Source organism: Apiospora aurea (assembly GCF_038362705.1).
Source record: "Apiospora aurea strain CBS 24483 chromosome Unknown utg000003l_segment0_segment0, whole genome shotgun sequence".
NCBI lineage: Eukaryota > Fungi > Ascomycota > Sordariomycetes > Amphisphaeriales > Apiosporaceae > Apiospora > Apiospora aurea.
Genome location: NW_027117390.1, coordinates 461,080 through 485,141, shown reverse-complemented (window position 1 = coordinate 485,141; position 24,062 = coordinate 461,080). Strand labels below are relative to the sequence as shown.

At 53.9% G+C, this 24,062-nt stretch overlaps 9 protein-coding genes across 9 annotated transcripts; 6 read left to right on the top strand and 3 right to left on the bottom strand.

Moving 5' to 3' along the window:
• Positions 1-2,143: 2,143 nt before the first annotated feature.
• Positions 2,144-3,807, top strand: PG986_003984 (uncharacterized protein; the record flags this gene model as incomplete). The annotated part of the gene is made up of 2 exons (XM_066840206.1): positions 2,144-3,025; positions 3,115-3,807. The coding sequence occupies 2 exons, from the start codon at positions 2,144-2,146 to the stop codon at positions 3,805-3,807; spliced, it is 1,575 nt and encodes a 524-aa protein (XP_066702833.1).
• A 251-nt stretch (positions 3,808-4,058) lies between these two features.
• On the bottom strand, positions 4,059-6,598 carry PG986_003983 (cysteinyl-tRNA synthetase; the record flags this gene model as incomplete). The annotated part of the gene is made up of 4 exons (XM_066840205.1): positions 4,059-4,907; positions 4,961-5,104; positions 5,158-6,303; positions 6,368-6,598. 4 exons carry the CDS (start codon positions 6,596-6,598, stop codon positions 4,059-4,061), a joined length of 2,370 nt encoding a protein of 789 aa, XP_066702832.1.
• Positions 6,599-7,416: 818 nt separating this feature from the next.
• Positions 7,417-8,973, top strand: PG986_003982 (uncharacterized protein; the record flags this gene model as incomplete). The annotated part of the gene is made up of 1 exon (XM_066840204.1): positions 7,417-8,973. The coding sequence occupies one exon, from the start codon at positions 7,417-7,419 to the stop codon at positions 8,971-8,973; it is 1,557 nt and encodes a 518-aa protein (XP_066702831.1).
• Positions 8,974-11,145: 2,172 nt separating this feature from the next.
• On the top strand, positions 11,146-11,706 carry PG986_003981 (uncharacterized protein; the record flags this gene model as incomplete). Its single annotated transcript, XM_066840203.1, has 3 exons — positions 11,146-11,158; positions 11,247-11,574; positions 11,670-11,706. The coding sequence occupies 3 exons, from the start codon at positions 11,146-11,148 to the stop codon at positions 11,704-11,706; spliced, it is 378 nt and encodes a 125-aa protein (XP_066702830.1).
• Positions 11,707-13,064: 1,358 nt separating this feature from the next.
• Positions 13,065-13,592, bottom strand: PG986_003980 (LSM domain-containing protein; the record flags this gene model as incomplete). The annotated part of the gene is made up of 3 exons (XM_066840202.1): positions 13,065-13,179; positions 13,267-13,396; positions 13,484-13,592. 3 exons carry the CDS (start codon positions 13,590-13,592, stop codon positions 13,065-13,067), a joined length of 354 nt encoding a protein of 117 aa, XP_066702829.1.
• A 535-nt stretch (positions 13,593-14,127) lies between these two features.
• PG986_003979 (uncharacterized protein) lies at positions 14,128-15,938 on the top strand (the record flags this gene model as incomplete). The annotated part of the gene is made up of 7 exons (XM_066840201.1): positions 14,128-14,430; positions 14,494-14,579; positions 14,646-14,695; positions 14,749-14,968; positions 15,030-15,459; positions 15,512-15,565; positions 15,624-15,938. 7 exons carry the CDS (start codon positions 14,128-14,130, stop codon positions 15,936-15,938), a joined length of 1,458 nt encoding a protein of 485 aa, XP_066702828.1.
• A 1,760-nt stretch (positions 15,939-17,698) lies between these two features.
• On the top strand, positions 17,699-18,591 carry PG986_003978 (uncharacterized protein; the record flags this gene model as incomplete). The annotated part of the gene is made up of 2 exons (XM_066840200.1): positions 17,699-17,926; positions 18,001-18,591. The coding sequence occupies 2 exons, from the start codon at positions 17,699-17,701 to the stop codon at positions 18,589-18,591; spliced, it is 819 nt and encodes a 272-aa protein (XP_066702827.1).
• Positions 18,592-20,992: 2,401 nt separating this feature from the next.
• PG986_003977 (uncharacterized protein) lies at positions 20,993-21,640 on the top strand (the record flags this gene model as incomplete). Its single annotated transcript, XM_066840199.1, has 1 exon — positions 20,993-21,640. One exon carries the CDS (start codon positions 20,993-20,995, stop codon positions 21,638-21,640), a length of 648 nt encoding a protein of 215 aa, XP_066702826.1.
• A 151-nt stretch (positions 21,641-21,791) lies between these two features.
• Positions 21,792-23,093, bottom strand: PG986_003976 (uncharacterized protein; the record flags this gene model as incomplete). Its single annotated transcript, XM_066840198.1, has 1 exon — positions 21,792-23,093. One exon carries the CDS (start codon positions 23,091-23,093, stop codon positions 21,792-21,794), a length of 1,302 nt encoding a protein of 433 aa, XP_066702825.1.
• Between the last annotated feature and the right edge of the window lie 969 nt (positions 23,094-24,062).

Below are 24,062 nucleotides of genomic sequence, written 5' to 3'. Positions count from 1 at the left end.
CTATTATGACCTATGCAAATACTCCGATATCGCCTTCTAGCGGTATATGCCACAATTGATTCCGTCTCAGTGTCATAGGGGTAAGCGAACCGACCTGTTTTAAGGGCATAGGGCCCTTTTATAGGCAACCCCGTTAGCACCGCGTCGCCTCTGACGCGGGCCCAAGTGAGTGTATTCTTCCCCATGGAGCTTGCGAAAGTAGATTGGTGACATCAGCCCGTGCCAAGACTGACGTTGAAGTGGTCAGATGGCTTAAGGCCGGCGACGGCTAAGGCTGTCACTGCCAGGTTTCAGCAACGGCTAGTTTCCGACGTTATGCCAAGTTCCTCCATCGGGGGCAGATGTCAGAGGCCGATGGCTGGAACCTGGTCCAGGCCGGCCTCCCTTTGCCACCAATCGAATGCGTATCCAGCCCGCAGTCGTGCTCTCATCGATGTTGTACAATGCCTGCTTGCGGCCTAGGGCACGCCGATCTGGGGATGCCTAACCCGACGTGTACTAAGCCGACGAAGGGTTCAAGCTTCAAGCTTCACCTGTCACACCCAACATAACCAGCAAGCGCATCACAACTAGTTACGTGGAGCTGCCACCATACTTCCTTACCCACATCACCACTATCCGCTCTTCCCCCATGACAGGGGCAGTGGGCAGGTTTGCCGACCGGACCAAGCCCCGGAGCTCGCTAGGGGAGACTTGGTACAGTAGGGTGACAGAAAGATTAACAACCCCCCCCCTGCTAGATCCCGAAAAAGTCAAATATAGACAGTGAATTTATACCTACCAAGGTTAACTTTTGGAGAAGTGCAATACTAAACAAAGAATTTATACCTACCAAGGTCAAGTTTCGCCGCTTATATTTGACTTTTTCGGGATCTAGCAGGGGGTGTTAATCTTTCTGTCACCCTACTGTAGGCGGCTTAGTCGCAGTCGCCCCAAACTCTATTCCTCGCGCTCTCTAACCTCGTTGGTCCTACCCCAAGGGCTTGGGCGAGCGGTTATATAACCGGAAGCATACTTCTCGCTTGGGACGAACTCTATCTCAACCCATCAGCTGGTGCGGGCTCACCGGCCGACCAATGCCCTGCCGCAGCCTGCCCCGGCCAGGCTCTAGCTGCACCTCCCTCACAACCCGAATGTGCATCCGCCAAGGCGCGTCTCCAAATGGTTCTACCTTGCCGACCAGGATCACGCAACGCATCTCCCTTGACCCGTCACCAGCCGACAGCCATTGGGGGTGGCATGTTTCCCTCGGCTTTGTCTCCAACCAGCCAATAGTGGGTCAAACAGCCATTGGGGATATTGTACTGTATGATTTCCTCGGATCTCTCCCCAAGGTGACTCCCTCAATACCCCCAAGATATGGGCCGCTAGCGCCCTACGTCGCTATCGAGGCTGGGTTGATCTCACGTTTGCGATCCTGCGCATTCTGTGGCCCGTGGACCCGTCACTCCAGTCCCCATATCTCCCATCCCCCAGCTCCCCAACCACCCGTCCACACAGTCTCCAAACCCGCCGATCTGGACCGCTTCCGCCCGACAGGAAACCAAAAGGCTTGTCTCTCCAGACGACAAGCTGAGTTTGGGGCTAACGACGCAAACAACGGGGGCGATTCTCTGGGGAAAGGCCAGACCGATGCCACACTAAAATGTCAATCACTCTCAGGGTCCTGTACCCATACCCCCTATGCATGCATCTGGTCGTAGCAGGTTTCTCGTTCCTCAGTGGTAGTATCCTCTAATGGCTCAGCTAGTTTCACGTTTTGAGTTTTTTTCTTCTTCTTTTTGCCTTTGAGTGTGACCCGATAACTGTGAGGTACAGCGGAGGCGAAACCGCGTTCCGTGCCCGCTGTTCGTGCGTGTGTCTGCTGTACAGATAAGCTCAGTTGAGACGGGAACCTGCCCCCGGGGAGGCAATCTTAACTTTCTTTCCCCATACTCCAACGCCTCTCGCTGCGATTGTTGCCATTATCCAGCCAAGAGTAGAAACCAAAGTCGATTGGAAGAAAGCGGATCGCCGTGCCGCCGTTCTGTACCACACCCCCCCGCAGCGCTTCATTGTCTCTCCCAATGAAGCGCTCACTATCGCCACACACCCGCAGGAGCCAGCAGCAGCAGCAGCAGCAGCAGCAGCAGCAGCAGCAGCCATGGCCAGCGAACTCGTCCACGAGTCCGACCCCGGACCGCACCACGGTTTCCTCGTGCCGCCGTGGTACCAGGAGCAGAAGCCGACGCTGGAGGAGATGAACATCATCAGCATCATCTGGGGCTTCTCGCTAGCGTGTGCGGGCTTCACCTTTGTGAAAGCCACCAAACAGACCTGGTGCTGCCTCTACCGGTGGCACCGGCGGCGCCTCCACGAACAGCGGCGGCAGCGGGAGCACGAGCACGAGCAGGTGCAGCAGCTGACCTCGGGCCACCCGACCCAGCGGCAGAGGACCAGTCCGAGGCGGCCGCTGGAGCGGACGCAGAGTCACCGGAGCAGCCGGGCCCAGAGCTACTACACGCGGCCGACGCGCCTGCTCATCCTCAACGGCTACCTGGCCATGGTGTGGGCCGAGTGGCTCGTGAGCGTCGCCTTCGGGATCCTGTCGTGGTTCTACCTGAACCCGATGCTGTCCGTCTGGGGCTCCTTCTGGGTCTTCTTCGGCTTCCTCTGCCTCTGGACCGTCCAGATGCAGTGCATCCTGCAGATCCTCGTCAACCGCGTCTCGCTCCTGCTGCTGACGGGCTCGGACCGGCGGTGCGCGAGCCGGCTGCGCTGGGGCACCGCCGCCTTCGTCGGCGTCGTCAACATTAGTTGTTTCGTCGTCTGGATCCCCGCCCGCCTGCAGATCTCCGAGGAGTGGATCGAGGCCAACCGCATCTGGGACCGCACCGAAAAGGCCCTCTTCGCCGTCGCCGACATCGCCCTCAACCTGCTCTTCCTCTACCTCGTCCGCACCAAGCTCATCGCCAACGGCCTGCACAAGTACCGCCGGCTGTTCTGGACCAACAGCATCGCCGTCTTCTTGTCCCTGTCACTCGATGTAAGTTTCCCGGCGGGGATCGGCGCACCTATTTCCAGAAGCAAGTGGGCAACAGAAGCTGACAGTACGGTTTCACCACCACCCCTCAGATCGTCTTGATCGGCGTCATGTCCCTCCCCGACGACGCCGTCTACCTCCAGTTCCACCCGCTCGTCTACCTCCTCAAGCTGCAGATCGAGATGAACCTCGCCGAGCTGCTGGCCAAGATCGTGCGCGCGAGCAACCAGCTCAACGAGTGCGGCGCCAGCGGCAGCAGCGGCGGCGGCACCGGCGGCACCAACGGCAGCAGCGGCCGGCGGCGCGGGCAGCTGAACAAGGCCGTCGCCATCGACTTCGACGTCTACTCGGCGCAGACAAACACCACGCTCGGGCACGAGGGCAGCGTCATCGCCCCCTGCACCACCAATAACAGTACCGGCGTCGGCGTCGGCGGCGGTAATAACCAATTGCCACCCTACCCACCACCACCACCCGCCGTGCGGACAAACAATAATACCAATAATATCAACCACCACGACCACTACCCCCTCGACCCCGAAGTGGGACTGAGCATACCGCCCGATATTGAGGGCGACTACGACCCCCGCCGTTCGGGGAGCTGGGGGAAAGCGAGCGCAGAAGAAGACCGGAGTATAGAGCATGAAGCAAGGCGACTTGGAATTAACAAAAACTCAATTGCTGGAGTGGGTTCTACCAGCATGAGGGGAGGTGGCCGACCGAGTGTGGATCGGCATTCCTCCAGCAGCGTTTTGATGAAGAAATCATCTGTTGATGATTCATAAATGGGAGTTCAAAAGGGGCGGTAACACAGCGACGGAGTTTCGGAAGGGTAGATGCATGATGAAAAGACATACCACATATAGCCGAGTTTGTCTATGTTTGAAAATAATAATCAAGGATTTCTTAAGCAGAACTGTCAATGGGGCAGGCTGCCCGCAGGACCGGCAAGGAGATCGGTGCTCGCTCATTGAACATAGAGGTGTATTCGCTATCAGATTCACGTGAAATGGCTTTTTCTTTCTTTCGGCCCGGTTTAGGCCGCACCCCCAAACTTGGCTTGCCACTCTGCGTTAGCCTTCTTCTGGCGGTCCCAGTCCTTCTTCAACTTCTTGAGTTGGCTCTTGGGGATCTCGCTGCCGTCCTTCATCTTCGTAGGCATGCCGTCCGCGTCCCACTCGCTGTATCTCTCGTCACTGCGGTACATGTCCTCGGCCTTGCTCTTAGCCTTCTCCCACTTCTCCTGGTCGGCCTTCTCGCGAGCCAGCCTGGCCTCTTCCTTGGCCCGTGCCTTCTCGGCCTCCTTGGCGGCCTTCTCGTCGCGCGTCTTGATGAGCTCCGCGGCCGGAATGAACTTGATCAGCGAAGGCTGGTTATCAGGCCTGTCGTCCAGGTAAACACCGATATTGGTCAGGTCATAGTCGCGGACACGGTCGCTGAGAGCCAATATCGGCTTCTTGGCATCGGGTGATAGAGTGGGTGCTATGCGGCGCAATTCATCTCGCAAGCGGGAGACTGAACGGAGATAGGGCATACCCAGCTGCTCTGGATCGCGCACTCCTGATGAAGCAAGAGCGTCAAACACGGTGTCGGGGGACTGCGAGAGAAGGCTCGTGATGGCATCCGATGTGGGGAGGTCGAGGCTTTGAACGTCCTTGACGACTGCCGCACGCACATCTTGGTAGGGTTTCACCGCAACGGCAGGTTCCAAGTTTGCCGCCGCAGCTGCAGACACCCAGCCCAATCCGTCGTATGGTGGCTTCGCGTTAGCATCGAGGCCAAGGATGCCAACAATCTTGGTGATCCATCGTGCAATTGCCTCCAGAGAAGCTAAGTCCATATCCGATTTGTGCTCGGCGATATGGATGTTGGCCTTCCTGATAAGCTCGAGAATGGCGCGCAGTGCTTGGGGGTATCGAAGGAGTTGATGAGTCCGGCCTCCAGATCCTTCTTGGCCTGTTCCAAATCTGCTGCCAGGCCCTCTGTCGGCTTGTCGCTAAGCGAGATATCCTTGATGCCATTCTGAGCTGCTGTAATGTCGCTTGCTTCCGCGAGTAGCGATTTTGTGTTGATGAAGAAGTTCTAAATAATCAGCATGCCGTTCTCAGCTGGAAAAAATTGGGTGGTACACTTACATTGACCGCACTCTCCCAATTGTCAGCTTGGGTCCGCATGTCAGGAGAGATCTCGACGCCGTCATTCCACCTGCCCAAGAGGAAGACGATTCGCATGGATCGAGCTGTGTAATTTGAGGCCAGGGCATCCTTGATAGTCTGGAAGTTCTTCAAGGATTTGGACATCTTGGACCCAGAGATTGACAGATGTCCCATATGTAAGAAGTAGTTGACCCAGTTATGCTCGTGGCCATGCTCGCAGTAGAACGCCTCACTCTGAGCCAGTTCGTTGTCATGGTGAGGGAATGCGAGATCGACACCACCAGAATGCAGGTCCATTCGCGAGCCGAGGTGGTCCGAAGCCATCACGGAGCACTCAATATGCCAGCCAGGTCTTCCATTACCCCATTTACTGGGCCAGTAGGGCTCGCCAGCCTTGGACTTCTTCCACAGGGCGAAATCACCTGGGCTTTTCTTTCCTCCCAGACTCTTGGACAGCGAGCCCTCACCCTCCTCCTGAAGGGCCTTGTCACCTCGGCAGTCAGGGCGCAGTCTAGCATATGGGTTTCCATCCTTCTCGAACGAGGTAATGTCAAAGTATACTGACCCCTCGGCTTCGTATGCGTACCCCTTCTCCACTATGCGCTCGACGAACTTGGCGATTTGCGGGACGTATTCGGTGACCCTTGTTACGATGTCCGGGCGGAGGACGTTGAGGTTGTCCATGTCGTCTGTGAATTCACCCTCCATGAACTTGGTCAAGTCGGTAAACATGGACTGGTCGCTAGTATCAATGGTTTCCTTGTACAGAGAGTCGAGGTAGGGCAAGAGGATCTCGTCGGCCATGCCGAAGATGGTGTTCTTGTTCATGGCAATGACTGCTTGCGTCATGTTGCTAATATGCATCTTCAGCTTCGCTTCGTCGTCGCCGGGCCGTCCCTCCCCAGAGATCGTCCCCCCAGCCAGCACCTTGCCGTAGGCCGCATCTCTCCGGGGAATGTAGTTGTTGACGTCGAGCTCCGGGCCCTCGGAATCGATCAGGAGCGGAAGGTTGCTTTTCGCGTAAGCTTGGAAGGCAGCCTTTGCCAGTTCGGCGATTTGCGCATCTGTGTAGCCCTTCTTCTTTTCGAGATCGAGCAATCGCTGTCTGCGAGCTTTGATGATAATCTGGGAGAAGCCAATTAGCTACGCCGGGAATCGCAGGGCTTGCATAGGTGTTCTCGGCATGTACCTTGTCGTCCACATCGGTAAAGTTCATGACAAACTTGACATCGAAGCCGAAGTAGTGCATCAAGATGCGACGGATAATGTCGGTCGAGACATAGTTGCGGGCGTGGCCCAGGTGGCTCTGATCGTAGACGGTCGGGCCGCAGGCATACCAGGAGAGTTTGCCCTTCTCGATGGGCACGAAGGGCACCGGTCCGCCGGGCTTCAGCGAGTTGTGGACTTTGATCGAGTCCATGATGGTGGGGCGGGTCGCAATGCCTCTTCGGGGTGCGACTAGTAGGCGAAAATGGAAGACTACAAACTGGGGTTTGATGCGGCGGGAGAGGAGGTTCATCAAGGCTTAAAAGGAATCCAGACGCCCCCGAGAAAGGAGAGGAGTTTGGGCGGTGGGCAGACGGGGAGGAACACGAGAAGACGAGGGCGGAGACGACGAGAGAAATGTGTCACGTCGACAGAGTCAGCTCACGGGACGCAGCATATGGTGGTGGGAGCACCAAGCCAAGCTTACAATAAGAGTCACTCAATCACTCGATTCTGCCGTGTCCGGGTTGCGCAAATAGTGTACTTACTTTCACCCTTGGGTGGTACAAGCTGGGTAGTGGTGCCAGGAGTGCGACCTGCATGAGACTGGAAGATCCCGCGATTTCGCAGCTGCTGATTCGGCCACTGACTCAATAGCGCCATCAGCCTTGCATGCTACGGGGCACCTCAGCTCGTATCGTCCAATCAAGCCCACTGAAATCCAGCCCAGCTTGGCGGGGTAGCAAAACTGCACCCAAGCCACCCCTCAATCAGTGCTCTCTGGCCCCATTAGCTTCAGCCCGCTCAGCCTTTCAATTGATTCCTTCTGAAATTTTTGGTTTGGATAACCTTCGCAGTTTCGCGACAGCCAAATTTCAGCGGAGCGACATCCTGCTCTCGACCAACCTCTCAGGAGGCCTGCCCCGACGACCGAACCAGGGACAATTGAGAACATTTTTTCCCTAGTTCAACATATTGTAATCTACATCTCATTTAATCACCAACGGCATATCAGCACACGCCGAGTCAATGATGGGCGCCGCTTCCCCATTCCTCGAGCCCGGCGTTCGGACCAGTGCCAATTCGCTTGCCATTGTCCATCTGTCTCGCGACAACCTCCTACCAGTCATTCTACAAGAGAGCAAAGGCGAAGTCGACGGTTATGCCGAGGGCTCAGTCATTAACACGCGATTTGGCTCTTTCCCGCATACGACCTTGATCAACCAGCCGTGGGGCTCCCAAATCCGCGCTTCCATCGTCGATACCGGCTCGAGGGGTCGCAAAAGAAAGGTGCAAGACGAGGAAGCCGCTGTGGAGGATTCTGAAGGAGTCGGCTCTGCCACGATCCCAGGTCAAGCTACGCCGAAAGGCCTCGAGACTGCCTCGAGCGGGTTCGTTCACATACTACCACCGACCCCAGAAGTATGGACAACGAGTCTGCCGCACCGAACCCAAGTTGTCTACACGCCCGACTACAGCTATATATTGCACCGGATACGCGCACGTCCTGGCATGCGGATAATCGAGGCCGGTGCAGGCAGTGGTAGTTTCACCCATGCTTCAGTACGGGCTGTATACAGCGGGTATCCCAAAGGAGAAGATGACGCGAGAGGAAAGGTGTACAGCTTCGAGTTCAACGAAGATCGATTTCACAAGATGGAGGCCGAGGTTGAGGCTCATGGGCTCAAGGACCTGGTGAAAGTCTCGCATCGAGACGTTTACAACAATGGCTTCTTGGTTGACGGTAAAAGCCCCGAGGCCGAGTGTGTTTTCTTGGATCTGCCGGCGCCTTGGAAGGCGTTGCCGCATCTGTCACGAAGCAAGCCAGCTGGTGCCGAGCAAGATACGCCCTGGGTGTCACCTTTGCGATCCGATCGCACCGTTCACCTTTGCTCCTTTTCTCCCTGTATCGAGCAAGTGACCAAGACCGTAGAGGTCATGCGTCAACTTGGCTGGATGCAGATTGAAATGGTCGAGGTCTCTCACAAGCGGGTCAACGTAATGCGCGAGCGTGTGGGCTTGAACATGCCCACAGACCGAGGTTCTAATCTATCTCCCTACGATGTGGGCGAGGCAGTGCAGCGGCTAAGGGAGGTTGAGTCGAAATCCAAGGAGTTCCACGAACGAACGCAGGGCGTGGAGAACGGAGACGCGGACGTCGATATGGATGATGCGCCGGAAGCGCAAAAGTCTAACGGCACTCCCGCCAAAGGTGCTAACGAACCTAAGGCCTCCGTGGCCTCTTCGGCCAAGCCTTACATGATGGGTCGGCTTATTCACAGGACGGAGCCGGAAATCAAGACACACACATCATATTTGGTCTTTGCTGTGATGCCCCAGGAATGGACCGAAGAGCAAGAAGCGGCGGCTTTTGCCCAGTGGCCTTGCGGTAAGGAAAGCAAAGTCATCGGGAAATTAGACAAGGAGTCGAGGAAGAGGGAGAAGAGAGAGCTACTCCATGCCAAGAGCAAGAGCAAGAGAAAGCGAGGAAAGGATGGGGAGGCCGAAGAGGCTGGAGAAACCGAAGTGGATAACGAGCAGGATGCGAAGCGGTCGAAACCAGATCCGCAGGCAGCAGCCTCTTCCTGAGTCTCGTCGTACATATAGGACCTACATACTTGTAGATAGTAGACGCATCAGTAATTGATACCCCTATGTCGTCTGCCATTTTGGATTTTGGATTGCTTGGTTTGTTCAATGCTGAAAATAGTATTCGTCGCGCATGTTAGTGACAAGTGACGATCGCTGCTTTACCCCACACTGTCAGGGCAAATAAATAAGCATTGCCAAGATGCGGGTAGTGCTTGGCGCTTCATGTTTCAGCAACAGCGTCTGTTCCTTACTCGGCCAATCCTGTCCCTAGATCGGTATCCATTCGGAATGAATTCGAATTGGCAAATGTAGGAGATATCAATGCCGGGGATCAATTGGTAAGAGCATCGAGCATCGAGCATGTTGAGCCAAGGGATTTCAATACCGCCGCATCCAAATAAAAAGCCGAAGGCTACCTAGAAGAACGACCAAACCACATCTTCCGGTTCTTTTTCCTCCGAGGGCACAGACTTCGAACCAACAAGTGATCTCAGAACCTTCAAGGCTCGTATTCGACCTCAATGGGTCTTGTCCCTCGAAATAGCGGCGATGGCGGTTCCCGCAAACACGACAACTCCGAGGTTATGCGATAGCCACGGCATGTCGGTTTCACTCGACGGCATTGACAGCTGTCCAGTCGCCAGTAGATGAAACTGCAAGGGACTGTTGTCATTCCCACCACCAAGCCGACAAGAAGTGATTCGCGCGGCAATGCTGACCAGGGGGGGCGAAGCAAGATTCTCAAGGTTTGGATCGGCGCCGACTGGACCCAATGGATGACGCCAACATAGCCACGAGGGGGACAGCAAGTTTGGCCAGCAGTGCCTCAGCTCCAGCTCGAGTGTTACTGTGTTGGTTCTGATCGTAAACACATGGGGGTTGGGGGTTGGGGGGGGCGGTGGGCGGCCTTCGCGATCTCGCAAGCCGGGCGCCGACAGGGACGAACTGTGAACTGTGTGGTGCCGAGGCGGGGTAGGTTCCCATCAAGCAATCACCTTCGTCACTTGCTGAAAGCCAATTCGATTCAGCATGTGCGTTTTGATGCAGTCGTACGCTTGCATATACGCTAGGCCAGTGCTAGCAAGCGGACTAATCCTTTCAAGGGACAGGCGACAGGACGGGTCGGGAACTCTGACTTCAGACCACACTATATACCACCCTACCCTGATTTTCAGGGCAGGCCTCCCTACCACGCGGGATCACCAATTATAGTCTGGTCAACGAGGGCACCTGAAACCTGTCAACTCAATCACTGTACCGGTGATCGAATGGGCCAGAGCACCACCCTTGACGTACCTTGTATTCAGATTTCCCCCGGCAACCTCTGAGCGCATGTGGCATTTTCCGTCATCGGGTAATACGAGCAAAATGCGGCATGTTCGGAATCCGGCTTCGCCCATCAGCTCAGGGGCAAAGATCTGATCTGAGGGGTGGGGATGTGGAATCAAGCTTTGCGGCGCTGCCTGGGGCCGCGGCCGTGCCGCTTAGCCGGGATAGTCGAGGCGCGACGGACGATTACGTACTCCGTGGATGAGTGAGCTGGCGTTTCGAACACGCAGCGCCAGCTCGCTTTGCCCGTCGATTCGTTCTACTCGGCACCTTGCTTTTCAGGGTCCTGTTTCGTTCGTAAGCTTGTCCTGTCAGCCGGCTTCGCTTGTGGCTCGGTCGATCGTTCGTTCATTCGTTCGTTCCTCCAATGGTCGCTCGCCCGGCTGTCGGAACTTCAATATGATAACACCGGCGGAAACCAGGGGACCAATTAGTTTGTCCAGCCAGCCACAGACGGTTCTTAATGGTCCTCTCATGCGTATGATGATGGCGTAGATCTAGACCTCAGGCCAATGATGCTGCTCCCGTCGTCCAACCACAGTGGCTTTGACACCGCCTCCTGCCATCATCAGTGCAAAGATCAGGCTAGTGTCGCTGCTTCCCACATACACGTACGCAGTGGAGTGGGAGTCAATCGGCCATGCTGCTTGTCAGACTGTGTCAGCGAGGGGCCAGGTACGTCAGTCTCCGGATATAAGTAAAGCTTCCTCGGTCCTCAATATCCAACTATCCAAACTTCATCATTCTCACGAGCATCTATCCAATAAACAATCCTCCTCCTCCCTCCATATCTCAATAACCACCTGTTTCCCCCTTCACACCAACCAAATACCAGTCAAGATGTTCGGATTCGGTATGTCACCTACCTCCCTCCCATCCATTATCATCATCCGTGTGATGTGATATACAAGGCTTCATCATCCACTAACACCAAATCCCAGGCGAGGCCAAGGAACACCGCAATGACGTCTACAGCGACGACTTCAACCCCCAGAAGCACGAGTCCTCGTTCCTGCACGAGGCCGTGGCCGGCGGCGCCGCCTTCGAGGCCATGAAGCTGTGGGAAGACCGCCAGCGCTCGAAGGGCGAGGTGGTCGAGCACGCCTTCGCCAAGGAGGCGCTCGCCGGCCTCGCCGCCGCCGAGGTCGACAAGCTGGCCGAGACCAAGGGCATGGACTACCTCGACCGCGAGAAGGCCAAGCACCACGCCAAGAAGCAGGCCGAGCACCTGTACGAGCAGCAGCACGGCCAGTACGACGACTACAACCCGTAAGTTTTACTTGGCACCACCACTACAACAGTGGGCAGGGAGAGACTCCTGCTTCGATTTCGTCTTCTGGGAAAGAAACTAACGGGCTGTATAGCAACCAAAACGCTCGTCATGAGACCATGGACTACTAGGCGTCGATTTCTGTTCAATGGGTCGTACGCCAGCTTTCATGAGCGTTCCATAGTATTGTTGACTACATGAGTTCTATGACAACCAATAAACATCGTTAAATAATTATGAACATCTTGATCCCAATTTGAAGTGGTACATGGGTCGTTCCGATTTCCCTCCGTGCTGTCGGTATCGTCATCGTAGAAATTCTCCCATTCTTGTCCATTGACGATGAGGGTTCTTCCAACCATTGGCTACAATATGACTGTACCAGTTCAGGTCAGCTGAGCGCCAAACTCAAGCACAGTTGAAACCTGTGGCCGGGGTCTACATACTGAGATAACAGGCTGAGTATCCATTATCGTCTCTCGCCATTTCTCGGTGTTTGTTGGTTCAATTGGTATGCGGGGACGCTGGCTCTTCAAGCTCTTCAAAGCCCCCGACTTGTCGTTAGGCAAGACCGTGTGTGATACGATACATCAAGGTAGCTTATCGGATGAATTCATGTTGTGACTGAAGCAAGTATGCCGGACTTGGTCCATGTATTGAGATCTTTAAGGTAGCATAAATCATCAGCTAGCATACTAGGTTAAGAAGCGCCAGCCTTCATATGTGATGTCCTCATTGGAATTATGGCATGTTGCCGTCTCGGGTTATGAATACATCATGCAAACGAATCATCTCATCATTGGACATGTGTATCTTTGAACAAAGCCGGGTTTGCCTCGCCAGGAGTGCTCGTTTTGTTCATGGATCCCTTATTTCACAGTGAGCAATCCAGCAGTTTTGCAATTGCACCAACCCACACCTAGTTGAAGAGTAGAGCGAAGGATAAAGCTGTCGATGGCTCAATCTAACGAGACCAATGCAGTCGGCGTATAGCACAGTGATGAAGGGCATATCATCTGAAAGATGTTGAAAACAAGAGTCAAAACAATTGTTCAACTCGCTCTTCTAGTAGCTCATCACAAACAGGCAAGAGGATGGGTTGTCAATACTGCATATCTGCTATTACCCTAGATTTGGTCGCTTTTACTCAAGCTACTGCCTTCGCGATTCGCTTGACACTCCAGAGTTTGCAGTCAGGTATGCACCTGGCCAGATGATAACCAAGGCTGGCGCCCTTCTCCCGCTCCTATTCTACTATAGGGGGGCCAGATCACCTGAAGACCAAGGTTGACCAATATAATGTCATGCTTCCAGCTTCGATGGGGCGTTGGAGGGGCTGGAGAACGGCGTTCGGCAAAAGATGAATGGCATGCGCAGGAGCGCCATGTCTAAGCGCTTCGGTATCTTGTTCGTTTTGATCCTGTATTTTGCCCCAAACGCCATGGAATAACAACAATCATGACCACTTTCGTGAAATGCGCCCTTCGCTTTATCCACGGGGGCCTCCGCGGCCGCTTGCCCTGGCTCTGCTGACCGTTGCGCGTCCTCTGGCCAATCCAACACCACGGCCTCGGGCGTTTCGACTTCGGAACATGGGTGCGTTTCTGTGGGTAGGGATGTCAGTCAGTAAAGGTTGTCTTTTTACGTCTTCTCTTTTTCTTCTTCGCGGGGGTCGCAGGGTTGGTCCATACTTCAACATGTCGGGCACGATAAAGAAGCGCACGTGGCTGCCGCGGATGTACACCTGGTCGAGATGACTAACACGTCCGTCGCGTGCGGTAACGGTAATATCCTTCAGCTGCACGTTCATGTTGTCCTCGGCTAGAGACGAGATAATTGTGTGTTAGCAAGCTGTTTCGCGGCGACGGTTTGGAGAGGAAGGAAGGGAAAGGAAAGAAAGAAACATACCCTCTAACAGCTTGCCGCGGTACGTCTGGCCCGACGTGATCTCGAGGGTGACGATATGACCCTGAGCCTCGTTGAGGAGTTTGATGGGAATGCCGATTGTGGACGTCATTTTGAAAATAATGCTGCCACGCGATCGAGCCGGATGTGGGAGTATCGATGCTCGTAGTCGTGTGCGTCGCGTGTCGCGTAATTTGCTGGTCGGCGGCTGGCGGTCTCAATCAATCAATCAATCAATCAATCAATCTTCTAGGCGAGGCTGCAGTCGAGTTTAAACATTTGGAGCTCCCTCTAGCTTGGCTGGCTGGCTGGACCACCGACCACGGTTTTGCCGGCCGCTGCTCACCGAGGCTGACCGCCTGCTCCATTGGCTCACCTAGGTCGACTGGGTTCCTGAGCTCGACCCCTGCCACTTTACCCCACCAAAGAACGGAAGCTGCCCCTCCATTGAACGAAACGACGAAACCCGAACTGACGGACGGTTTTGCGACAAGCAGCAAAAGTTGACTCACATCGTCTGACTCGAATCGATTGGTACCTGCTTACATTTTCCAGGTCATTCACAACAGCAACGACGCCTCGAGTCTGACCGAGAGTCGCCACCCTCATTTTCCCAATCGGTCACCCCACTAATCTCTCTCCAAACGATGTCGACCGAGCCCGAGGCGCCCACGCACGCCGCCCCGGCCGCCGCGCAGGATGCCACTGCCCCCGCGCCGACGAAGCAGCTGGTCGACCCGTGGAACGTGGCCGGCGAGATCGGCGAGGACGGCAAGGCCAAGGCCATCAACTACACCAAGCTCGTCGAGGAGTTCGGCACCAAGCTGATCGACCAGGCCCTGCTCGATCGCTTCGAGCGCCTGACCGGCCACAAGCCCCACCGATTCCTGCGACGAAAGATCGTCTTCAGCGAACGTGACTTCAGTCTGATCCTGGACAAATACGAGAAGGTATGGGCAATACTTCGCAAGGCACAATCGACCACTGGGCATATGTTGACTGGGATTTGCTAGAATGAACCCTTCTTTCTGTACACCGGCCGAGGGCCCAGCTCCGACAGCATGCACATTGGCCACACACAGATCTTCGACTTTTGCAAGTGAGTAGACTCGGGCTGCGTTATACTATCGTAAGTCGGCTCGGCTAGGACTAAACATACGACTAGATGGCTTCAGGACGTGTTTGACGTGCCATTGATCATTATGCTTACAGATGGTGAGTTATTGCGGTGCTCAAATTGCCATTGCGCATTGCTAAAACATGCGCAGATGAGAAGTTCTTGTTTTCGGATAAACGCTCAGTCGAAGAGGTCATGGGATACACCAAGACCAACGTCAAGGACATTATTGCCATTGGCTTCGACCCTGAGAAGACTTTCATCTTCTCCGATTACGACTTCATGGGCGGCGCATTCTACAAGAACATCACCAGGTTCTCCAAGCTGGTTTCATACAACACTGCGCGGGCTGTGTTCGGCTTTGATGAGAGGTCAGCAATTGTGCCACTTCCAAAACTTCGTGCATGACCCCTATTTGCTAACGAACAGTAGCTCCAATATTGGCAAGATCCACTTTGCCAGTATCCAGGGCGCAACCGCCTTTGCCTCGTCTTTCCCGCATATCTTTGGCGAAGACGAGAAGTATTCCAACACCATTCCTTGTCTCATCCCCTGCGCCATTGACCAAGATCCCTACTTCCGCCTTACACGGGATTGCGCAGCTCGCTTGCATTATGCCAAGCCCTCGCTGATTCACTCTCGCTTCCTGGATGCCCTTCAGGGTCCTGGTTCGAAGATGTCAGCCAGTATTGACAGTTCCGCCATCTTCATGACGGACACAGCCAACCAAATCAAGAACAAGGTCAACAAGTATGCTTTCTCTGGAGGCCAGGAGACGGCCGAGGAACAGCGGAGACTGGGTGGCAACCCTGACGTGGATGTCTCATACCAGTATCTGCAGTTCTTCATGGAGGATGATGCTGTATGTTACCCCTAAAGGTTTTGAGTCCCACAGCCTGCTAATAAACTTCTAGGAATACGCAAAGATTGGCGAAAGCTACCGAAAAGGAGCGATGCTCACTGGCGAGGTACGTATAACTATTTACCCCTGAATTAGATTGCCGCTAACGTAGTCGCAATCACTAGCTCAAAGCGATCTGCATAAAGCATCTGCAAGACTACGTGAAGGCCTTCCAAGAGAAGAGAGCAGTCACCACCGACGAAGTGGTGGAGCGCTTCATGTCGCAGCGTCCGCTCAACTGGAAGGGCAACCCGCGTGTCGAGAGGGTCGTCCCAGTCATGGACAACGCCGGAAAGGGCGGAGAAGACGGCGCCGGCGGAGATGGCAAGATGACCAAGAACCAGCTGAAGAAGCTTGAGAAGGAGAAGATGGTCGCGGCCAAGAAGGCTGCCAAGGCCAAGGAGAAGGAAGAGGCGGCGGCCGCCAAACAGGCGGTATAGAGCTTACTGCACATAAAATACAGTAGATCTGGAAGAAGAAGTAAAATTAAGGCGATTGGTCAACACTTTTCAATAGTCTTGTGGCACGAGGACATTGAAGGCGGGTATTTGAACCACTTGAATTGTGGTAATGCCCCTGCCAGGCTGGATCTTGGAAATGTGGTCAGCAACCCTGGGTGAATTGACGAATTTCTACTTGAGGAAGTCACATGCTGTTCTCACTCACGCCACTGCGTAGGCCTGGGTATCGCAGCAATGGAACAGCTCCAATCGCCATGGATGGTTCTGGTAGTGTCACGATGCCAACCAAAGCCATGACCCCCAACTCAAGGGCTGCCTAGTTGGTGAACCTCCATCCTATCTTTAGTGGCGCTTTAAATGCCTGCTTGCGCATCGTACCACCGTTTGGGCTCAAATGTGGCTGCAAGAGGTAGTAGAGAGGCCTGTTTGAAAACCGGAAGTCTGCGTCACGCATTTGCACAGTTGCGAGGCTAGCCGCCAGGATTGAACGAATCAAATGGAAGAAGGCCGGTCTTTCCGTCTTCAATTCCGAGGCCGTTTTTCTAGTCACGGTATGATGTGGTCGGAATTCATGGAAGCAAGCCTGGCATGTCGTGACCAAGACGGGGCTCCATCCGGAGGCCCTGCCGTTCTCTGAAGTCCACTGCGCGGGGCTATCCCCGAGGTGTCGAAGGTAGTCGATTTCCTCGCATGCATGTTTGGAAAGCGGGTATGACAGCCTTGCCTGTCCCAAGTGGAAAAGGGCCTCGCCACCCGATCTGTCGTCGACTTGCAGAGCTGCCCCGGGAGCTTCCCTGTCCTCTGCCCCCACGCCCCTTTCCAAAGTCTGGGGTTGCGCAATTGGCAAATGCGTCAGCAGCATAGCCGGCCCCCCAAGCAAGGCACACAGCACAAACGGCCGGCTGAGAGGTAAGCCTACCTGCATTCCTTCTATTAGGCCTCTTGCTCGCCCTCCCTGGTTGATACGTTACCTAGGTCGACTGGGGCGGCAACAAACGTGCACCTGTCATGCATCCCAACATGGCGCTAATAGGGTGACGGCCAAGGCGCCTTCAGACCCAGTCCCTGCTTGGACTTTCAACCCGTGCCCCTTCTTCTACCCGCGCCTGCATTACTCAGCTCTGCACGCCATGTAATCTCGCAGATTTGGCCGTTCTGATTGAGCAATCATCAAGCTTTTCTCTCACCTCGAAGCTGCAAGCAAGACTCGAGCTCGCACCAGCAGATGCCTGCCTGCCTGCCTGCAGGCATCAGAGCTGGAATGGAAGGTCGGGGAATGATAGGGTGGCGGGAGTTGGGTGCCTCCGCCGGTGCACCTGGTGGTATGGCTCATACCTAAAGTAATAAATGGCCTCTTATTGATTGATTCTTTTGCACAGCCAGGCCAGACAGCCAAGTTCCTCCTCAGCTGCGCCATACATATTTACACATGTACACCATTTTCCTCGTGACTTTCCTTGATCAGATGCTCTTCCTCTTATTCCCCGCCGCTGTGTGTTAGCTTTTGGCACCCTTGTTGATTGCGAGAAACTCGGAGGTTTGCCCAAGTACCTACCATCAAGCACCAAACATACAAGGGGGCGAACAACCTAGACGAGTCCAAACACCGCTTATAAAAGGCCGCCTCCGTCATCATCTTGCAGTATTACCCTGTACGCGACTATCAATTAACCAAAGTATAAACTTATCGCAACACTACGAAAGTGAAAATCCTCTCGAGGCCAGCCAACCAGCCAACGATGGGCAACAAGAAACGTGGAAATCACGGGACTGAACACCACCACACGTCCCATCACGGCCACGAACACCATGCGCAACCCGAAGCTTATGCGAACAATGGCACAGATAACCGCATAGGAACCTGGTCCCCTATGATTGCCGCAAATGGCTACTCCTACTCGGCCCTCCAGACCCCAGACGGTAAGTGGTCCACCACCACAGTACAACATGGGTGGGACGGATCGTGGGTGCGTTTGCAGCACGAGCTAACTTTGCGCGCGTCTTCCATTCTCATCAGGTCAATATCACTATAGAATAGCAGGGCCTCTGCCCACGAACACCACGCCTCAAGCCCCCCTATTCGGGATACCCACCTCCCACCCGCGAACCCTCTTCTACCGCATGGGCGGGCCACCCCTCGGCGCCGAATGGTCAGTACTTGACGGCCTACGGCGTCTTCGCTGTCCAGCAACCCATAGGTGGCGGCATAAGCACCGGGGCGTCGGCGTCTTCATCAGACCGTAGTGGGGGTGGGGGCTATGCCCATACCGTTGACGGATCGGCCACCGGCGAAGATGACGACGACGGCTCTTCTTCTGCCGCTTCGTCGCCGTCGGAGGGCGTCAAGAGGAGGCATAGTAGGGAGGCCCTCGAGACGCAGCAGGCATCGCTCCCGGGACCATTGCGGGCACCGGCGGCACCGCAGCCGGTCGGGCCACAGGGGCGCGGGGCACGCGCGGTACAGGCAGGCGGAGTCGATAATCATTGTGGACGACTATTAGGTAAATTATTTGACGCCGGGATAGATGAGATGATGTCGGGAAGGAGGTTGAGTGGCGTTTGGTTAGCTGACTGGCGTTTCATTGCCGGTGGTGGTTCTTTGCTTTCGGGAAGGGCTGTCTTCCCCACGTAGATATGTATGGAGGCGCAAAGGCACTGGGATAGTGAAGCCATGAGTTTCTCTTAATGAGGTTCCATGATTACGCAGGGATTAGGAGGCAGGCTACTAATACATGCTCATGCTATAAGCGGTATCATAAGATGATCGTCTTATTTTGGAGGAAGAATACCAGAATAAGTTTTGATTTTGCGCTTTTTTACAAAAGCTTTCAAAGAACAGATGTCATGTAATAGATGAACGCTTCGTGGTGTCCATATACCACTGGTGAAAGAATAAAATCCTGCCACGTATTGAAGCAACCTACATAGCATGACCATGTAGAAGATAGACCAACAAGGACAAGAGGCTCGCGAGTTATCCTGGTATAGTGTTTTTATATGTACTGATGCTCACAAGAAATGACTGCAAGGCTTGATGTAACCGAATTCTAATGGGATCCAGTGGTAATGCATACAAGATAATGACTTGCACCCATACTATGGTGATTATAACAGCAGAGACAAATTCTTTACATGATTATTTTGACTAAACTCCAGGGATTATTGTACCCTGAGGAGGGTGCAATCACAGGAATAATATGGTGAACATGCATGGGGTTGATACCTTAACAAGAGGAAGTGCAATGTCTATAGCAAGTGGAGCTTTAAAGGAGGATCGTACCTATCATCATCCACGGTTGGGATTGACGCATGGCAAGCATGTGCGTAGTGGAAGGCAAGAGGAAGGAAAGGCAAGAGGAAAGGCAAGAGGAAAGGCAAGAGGAAAAAAGCATCATGCACACACTATGCATAATCAAAAACATATTCAGTTCGGTGGCAACAGAAACATCACCATAGGGTAAAAAAAGAAAAGAAAAGAAAAATTCCCTCTGAAGATCAGGAAAGGGTCTTCCTGATCTTTATTGTAGGTTAGAAACCTTTGTAACCGGAGAAAGTATCCTCGCAGTCATCGGGCCTGTTCGCTAGGTGCGGTCCTCGAACCCGAGACCTCTGGGATATTGATAGAACAAGTTCTCGTAGAAACAAATGCCACATAACCAATTAAGCCATTGATGTCAGATGTTCCACCAGTCGGAGAGCAACTCCGGTTGCTGGTGGTGAAAGAACTACCAATTAATGGCACCTATAAGGCCTACACAGCTGCCTGTAGTGGTGTAGTTACGGGTAAGCTCCCAACCCAGCATCAGGGAGGGGGACACCCACCGCACAGCAGTGCAAGTAACTACGTACTTTGTTTGATGCCCTTATCAGTAATACATTAGCAATGTTGCATCTCATGAATTGAGCGTGCTCAAGCTGGATGTCCATCAAACCGAGTGCTCATCTGTCCACACCCGCACGGCAGGTGATAGAGAGGTGTAAACACCAAACGCCTGGCTTCTGATGAGACCTTTGTAGAATATCCTTTGGCAACAGGTATTTCCTTTTCATGCTATATATGAGGCGTTTGCATCCCAATACGTCAAAATCCTTCCTGTGTAGTGTGTGAAACTTGCTACTGATATCCTTCGTGGTTGACTACGCCTACACACGTGATACGTACAGAATTTGCAAAGTACCACGGCTTCCACACGACTTCCATAGACAACCCTAGGTATTTCATGCGTTCTAAATTTTGCAAAGGTATTGATCTTGACGATATGCCACATGTATAAACTCCCGCCATCTCAAGCAATCAATAGGACCCACCCGAGCCCCTATTCACACATTCAAGGTTGATGGTAATCAAGACCACTAAGAAAAGAATACGGCGTGTAGCCATCAATTTTTATAACAACCCAGTAGAATCATAATGAGGGCCCTGACTACTGTATTCTTTTGCGAGACCAGAAAGTGGGAAATAATCCACAATCCGAATCTCAAGCAGTTGTGGTGTTGACTCCCCTGATATCAGGTAGCCCGAGCAGACTCCTGCTCTTTTTTTCCCACCGAAATATGATTGTTTGCTACCTAAGGTACCAATGTTTATGGATTGAAATTTTTAATGTTGTATTCAATGCAGAACTGCGGTTGTATTCAATACAGCACCGTTGCTGTATTCAATGCAGAACCGCTGCTGTATTCACTGACAAGCTTACCTATTTATTCGGGCAGCTTTCCAACTGTACCAACCACCACATCTTCCCCTACACCCATCTTTTTGTTGTTTCGTGCTGTACAGTAGTCGTCCCCCAAAACCTACAAAACTGTTGCAACCATGGCCGGACGCAAGAGATCACGACCGCAGAAAAAGAAGGCGAATGCAGTTCCTGCTTCCGAGCGCAAAATCTTTTTCCTTGGAAGCGTCCCGGATTCCGCACGTACCCATACCCTCCTGATGAGTCGAAGCCTGTCCTCGACAACCTCATCGATGTCCTTGCTCTCCGCACCAATCCCGGCACTGTCAGGCACCGCAGCGACGCCCTCATGATCGAATGCCTGACCTTCATGAACAAAAATCCCCCAAGGCAGATCTCACGAAGGATATCAACAAGGAGAATCAGGCGGCCTACTACAATGCCGTTTTGGACCACGTCCAAAAGCGCGGCCTGTCGGGCGGTGGATTGACCCCAGCGATGACTGTCGTCAAAGAGGACCAGGCTTCGTCAGAACTGCCGGCTGAAAGCCCCGACTTGCGCAAGCTTCGCTGGCCCACGATCGGCTACATGATCCACTTCTTCGCTACCGGAAGACGGCAGTACTTGGACCGAGCCAACGATGAGAAAGAGCGCATGGTCTACAAGAAGAATCTGAAGGCGCAGCCACAACAGTCCGACGAGCCTGTTCAAGTCGCCGCCAAGGAGAAGCGTATTGCTGCGGGCGATTCTGAAGATGAGGACGATGGTATGAAGGGCGGCATGGCCGTCGAACCGGATACGGACGACGAGGCTCTTTTCGTGAAGCTGCGATCTCAGTACAACCCCTTTGTCCTGACCCAGAAGGAGATCAGACTCATTGGCTTGGTGGACGAATGGATTCAGCATGTGGACGCTGCAAAGGGACTGGCATTGAGCAATGAGGCTATTGAGGCCATGGAGATGTTTGAGTGGCAAGAGGACGGCATTAATACGATGGATCAGTAATGCACTACGGGGCTCAATAACAAGCTAGACACGATGGGAATCAAGAGCCTGTGATCAGTCGATATGGGGAATTCGTCCAATTCTGAGCTAGGCGTGTAATGCACCGCATGATGTTAAATTCTATGTCTAATACAATGTGACGCTCTGTGTCTCAGCCGATGATAATCTCCTTCGGATCCCCGACATAACCGACTTTCGGCACCACGGCGACGAACTCGAGTTTGCTCAGCACTCGATCCTTGCCAGCCTGCTTCTTCCAATCCTCAAACCGCCTCCGTAGGAAAGTCTCCCTATCTCCCTCACTGACACGGTACATGACCTTTTCGCCCTTGCTGTCGCCCGTCACGGCCGTTCGAACCAGGTACAGCGTCTCGACGTTGCCCCACGCCAGGCTGATCGTCGACCAGCAGGGGTCGACGGTGGGCAACAACCAAGGGGACTCCGTCTGCACCGCCAGTCGCTGAACAGCCAAGCGGTCCTTGTCCGTAAACTGCCGACGAGCGCAGTGATACAGTCTGCATCCGGTACAGCAAGGCTCCATCAAAACGATGTCCATGTCCGGATTCACGGGTTGCTCCGTTCGGGGGTCATGAGGGGTATGAAGGGAGAACATCTTTTTGTAGCGTTCCGAGGCGATTATGCCCGATGCTGCATCCGCATCGAACCAGGAGGGTACCGTGTTCTGGACGTCGAAACTGGGACCAGGCGCTGCCCGGTTTCGAATGTAGACGAGCCTCGGCTCGCAGGCTGCTTCCCAAATGGCGAGTCTCAACTCATTCGGCAATTCGGAATAGTTCTGAAACTCCGTGAGCGGCTTAGACAGCCGTGCTGACCGGCGGAGGTGGATAGATCGTGGCTGTTGCGTGCTCGCCATAGTTGTTCTCGTTGCCCGCCGTTTGCGTGGCGGCGGCGTCGACTCTGAGGTTCCTTCAATGTTCTCTGCTGATAAATCGCTGCGCAAACTGGCCTTCCGGCGAGGTCTGGGGGAATTTTGCACAGAGCCTCTAGCTTTTCTGATGTGGCCTTGATTAACGTTCACATCGACCCTGGGTGACTGGGCTGCCTGTGCCGGCGGGGGTCCACTGGTGTAATCGATATCCTCAGAATCCTCGAGCTTTGAAGTGGAAGCCGTAGATGCGGCTTTGGGGCGAGAACTGGCATTCTGGAGTCGAGCAAAGATCGGTGCTGCGTGGTTCCTAGTCATGGAACGGGTCTGCGGCCTGCGGCTGACCGAGGCGACCGAGGTGACCGAGGCGACCGAGGAAGAACCTGGGATCATGAGAGGTGCAGGTCCAGGATGCTGAGGCGTAGCAAGGACATCGTCGGCGGTATTGCTCATAGTAATGTCTTCAGATGCTTGATGTTGAAGCTTGGGATTGGCTGTGGCGGCGGCCGGGGCAGTAGCGCCATGCACAGTATCGTCCAGTGCTTCCTCGCCGTTGTTTGGTGCCATTTCCAAATCCGTAGAGAAACCTGAGCGTTGTGCTGATTGTGACCGATGTATGAAACGAATGGCGTTCTTTCTATTCATTCGTTTCCGCCTGTGAGAAAGAAGTAAGTTTGCTGTCAGGAATGTACCTGGAGAGCATGCTTTGCAGCGGGGGTACATACACCAGCGGGGGGTTATCGGCATAAGTTCAAATGATTACGGTCGGATATCAACTGGCCAGCGATGAAGACCGACGATGTCTTCTCTCGCATCACAAAATCAAATTGTCTGTTTCTTGCTTTCTTGCCAGCACGGTGAGCAGATGTGGTCGCAACGGATCGCCGGTGCATGTGAGTTAGGTATGGAGGTCTGGACGATAAGGCTGCTTGCTGGTGTGGTGGTGGGTGTCTGGTGATGTGTGACAGCGGCTAGCGGGTCCACAGGACACCTGGATGGATGGAGTCTTCGTACTTGCGGTGTCGGATTTGTCTGCTCGACTTCAGACTTTCAAGCTCGGTGCATAAGGGCACGATGCAAATGGTAGAATCCGACGGGTTGCAGAGGTGGATGCGAGGCAAGTTGGTACGTACCAGTATCATGGGAAACCCGTTGATCTCTCGAAATCGGCAGTTTGCAGATCGGGACGTTGAAGTGGCATGCCACCGAACATTGAAGTTATGACGACGCGGGGCAAATTGCAGCAGCAGGTACAGCTGAGGTCAGGTAGGTCACAGGTTCAAGGTAGGTGGATGGATCAGACAGACTAGCCTGGTTCACCACCAGAACGGTCATCCTTCACAGTCTACTTAGTACGCATGCGACGTTTATTTTAGTGTCTACATGTACTTTACCCATGCACTTGACTATGCCATTCCAATGCGGTGCGAGCGTTGGTAGCACATCGAGTTGTGCACCTAGCTCTCTCACTGCTAGATCTGATTACATATTCCGGAGTCTTTGTCACTTTGGGCGGAGGATCGTCCGATGGTGCAA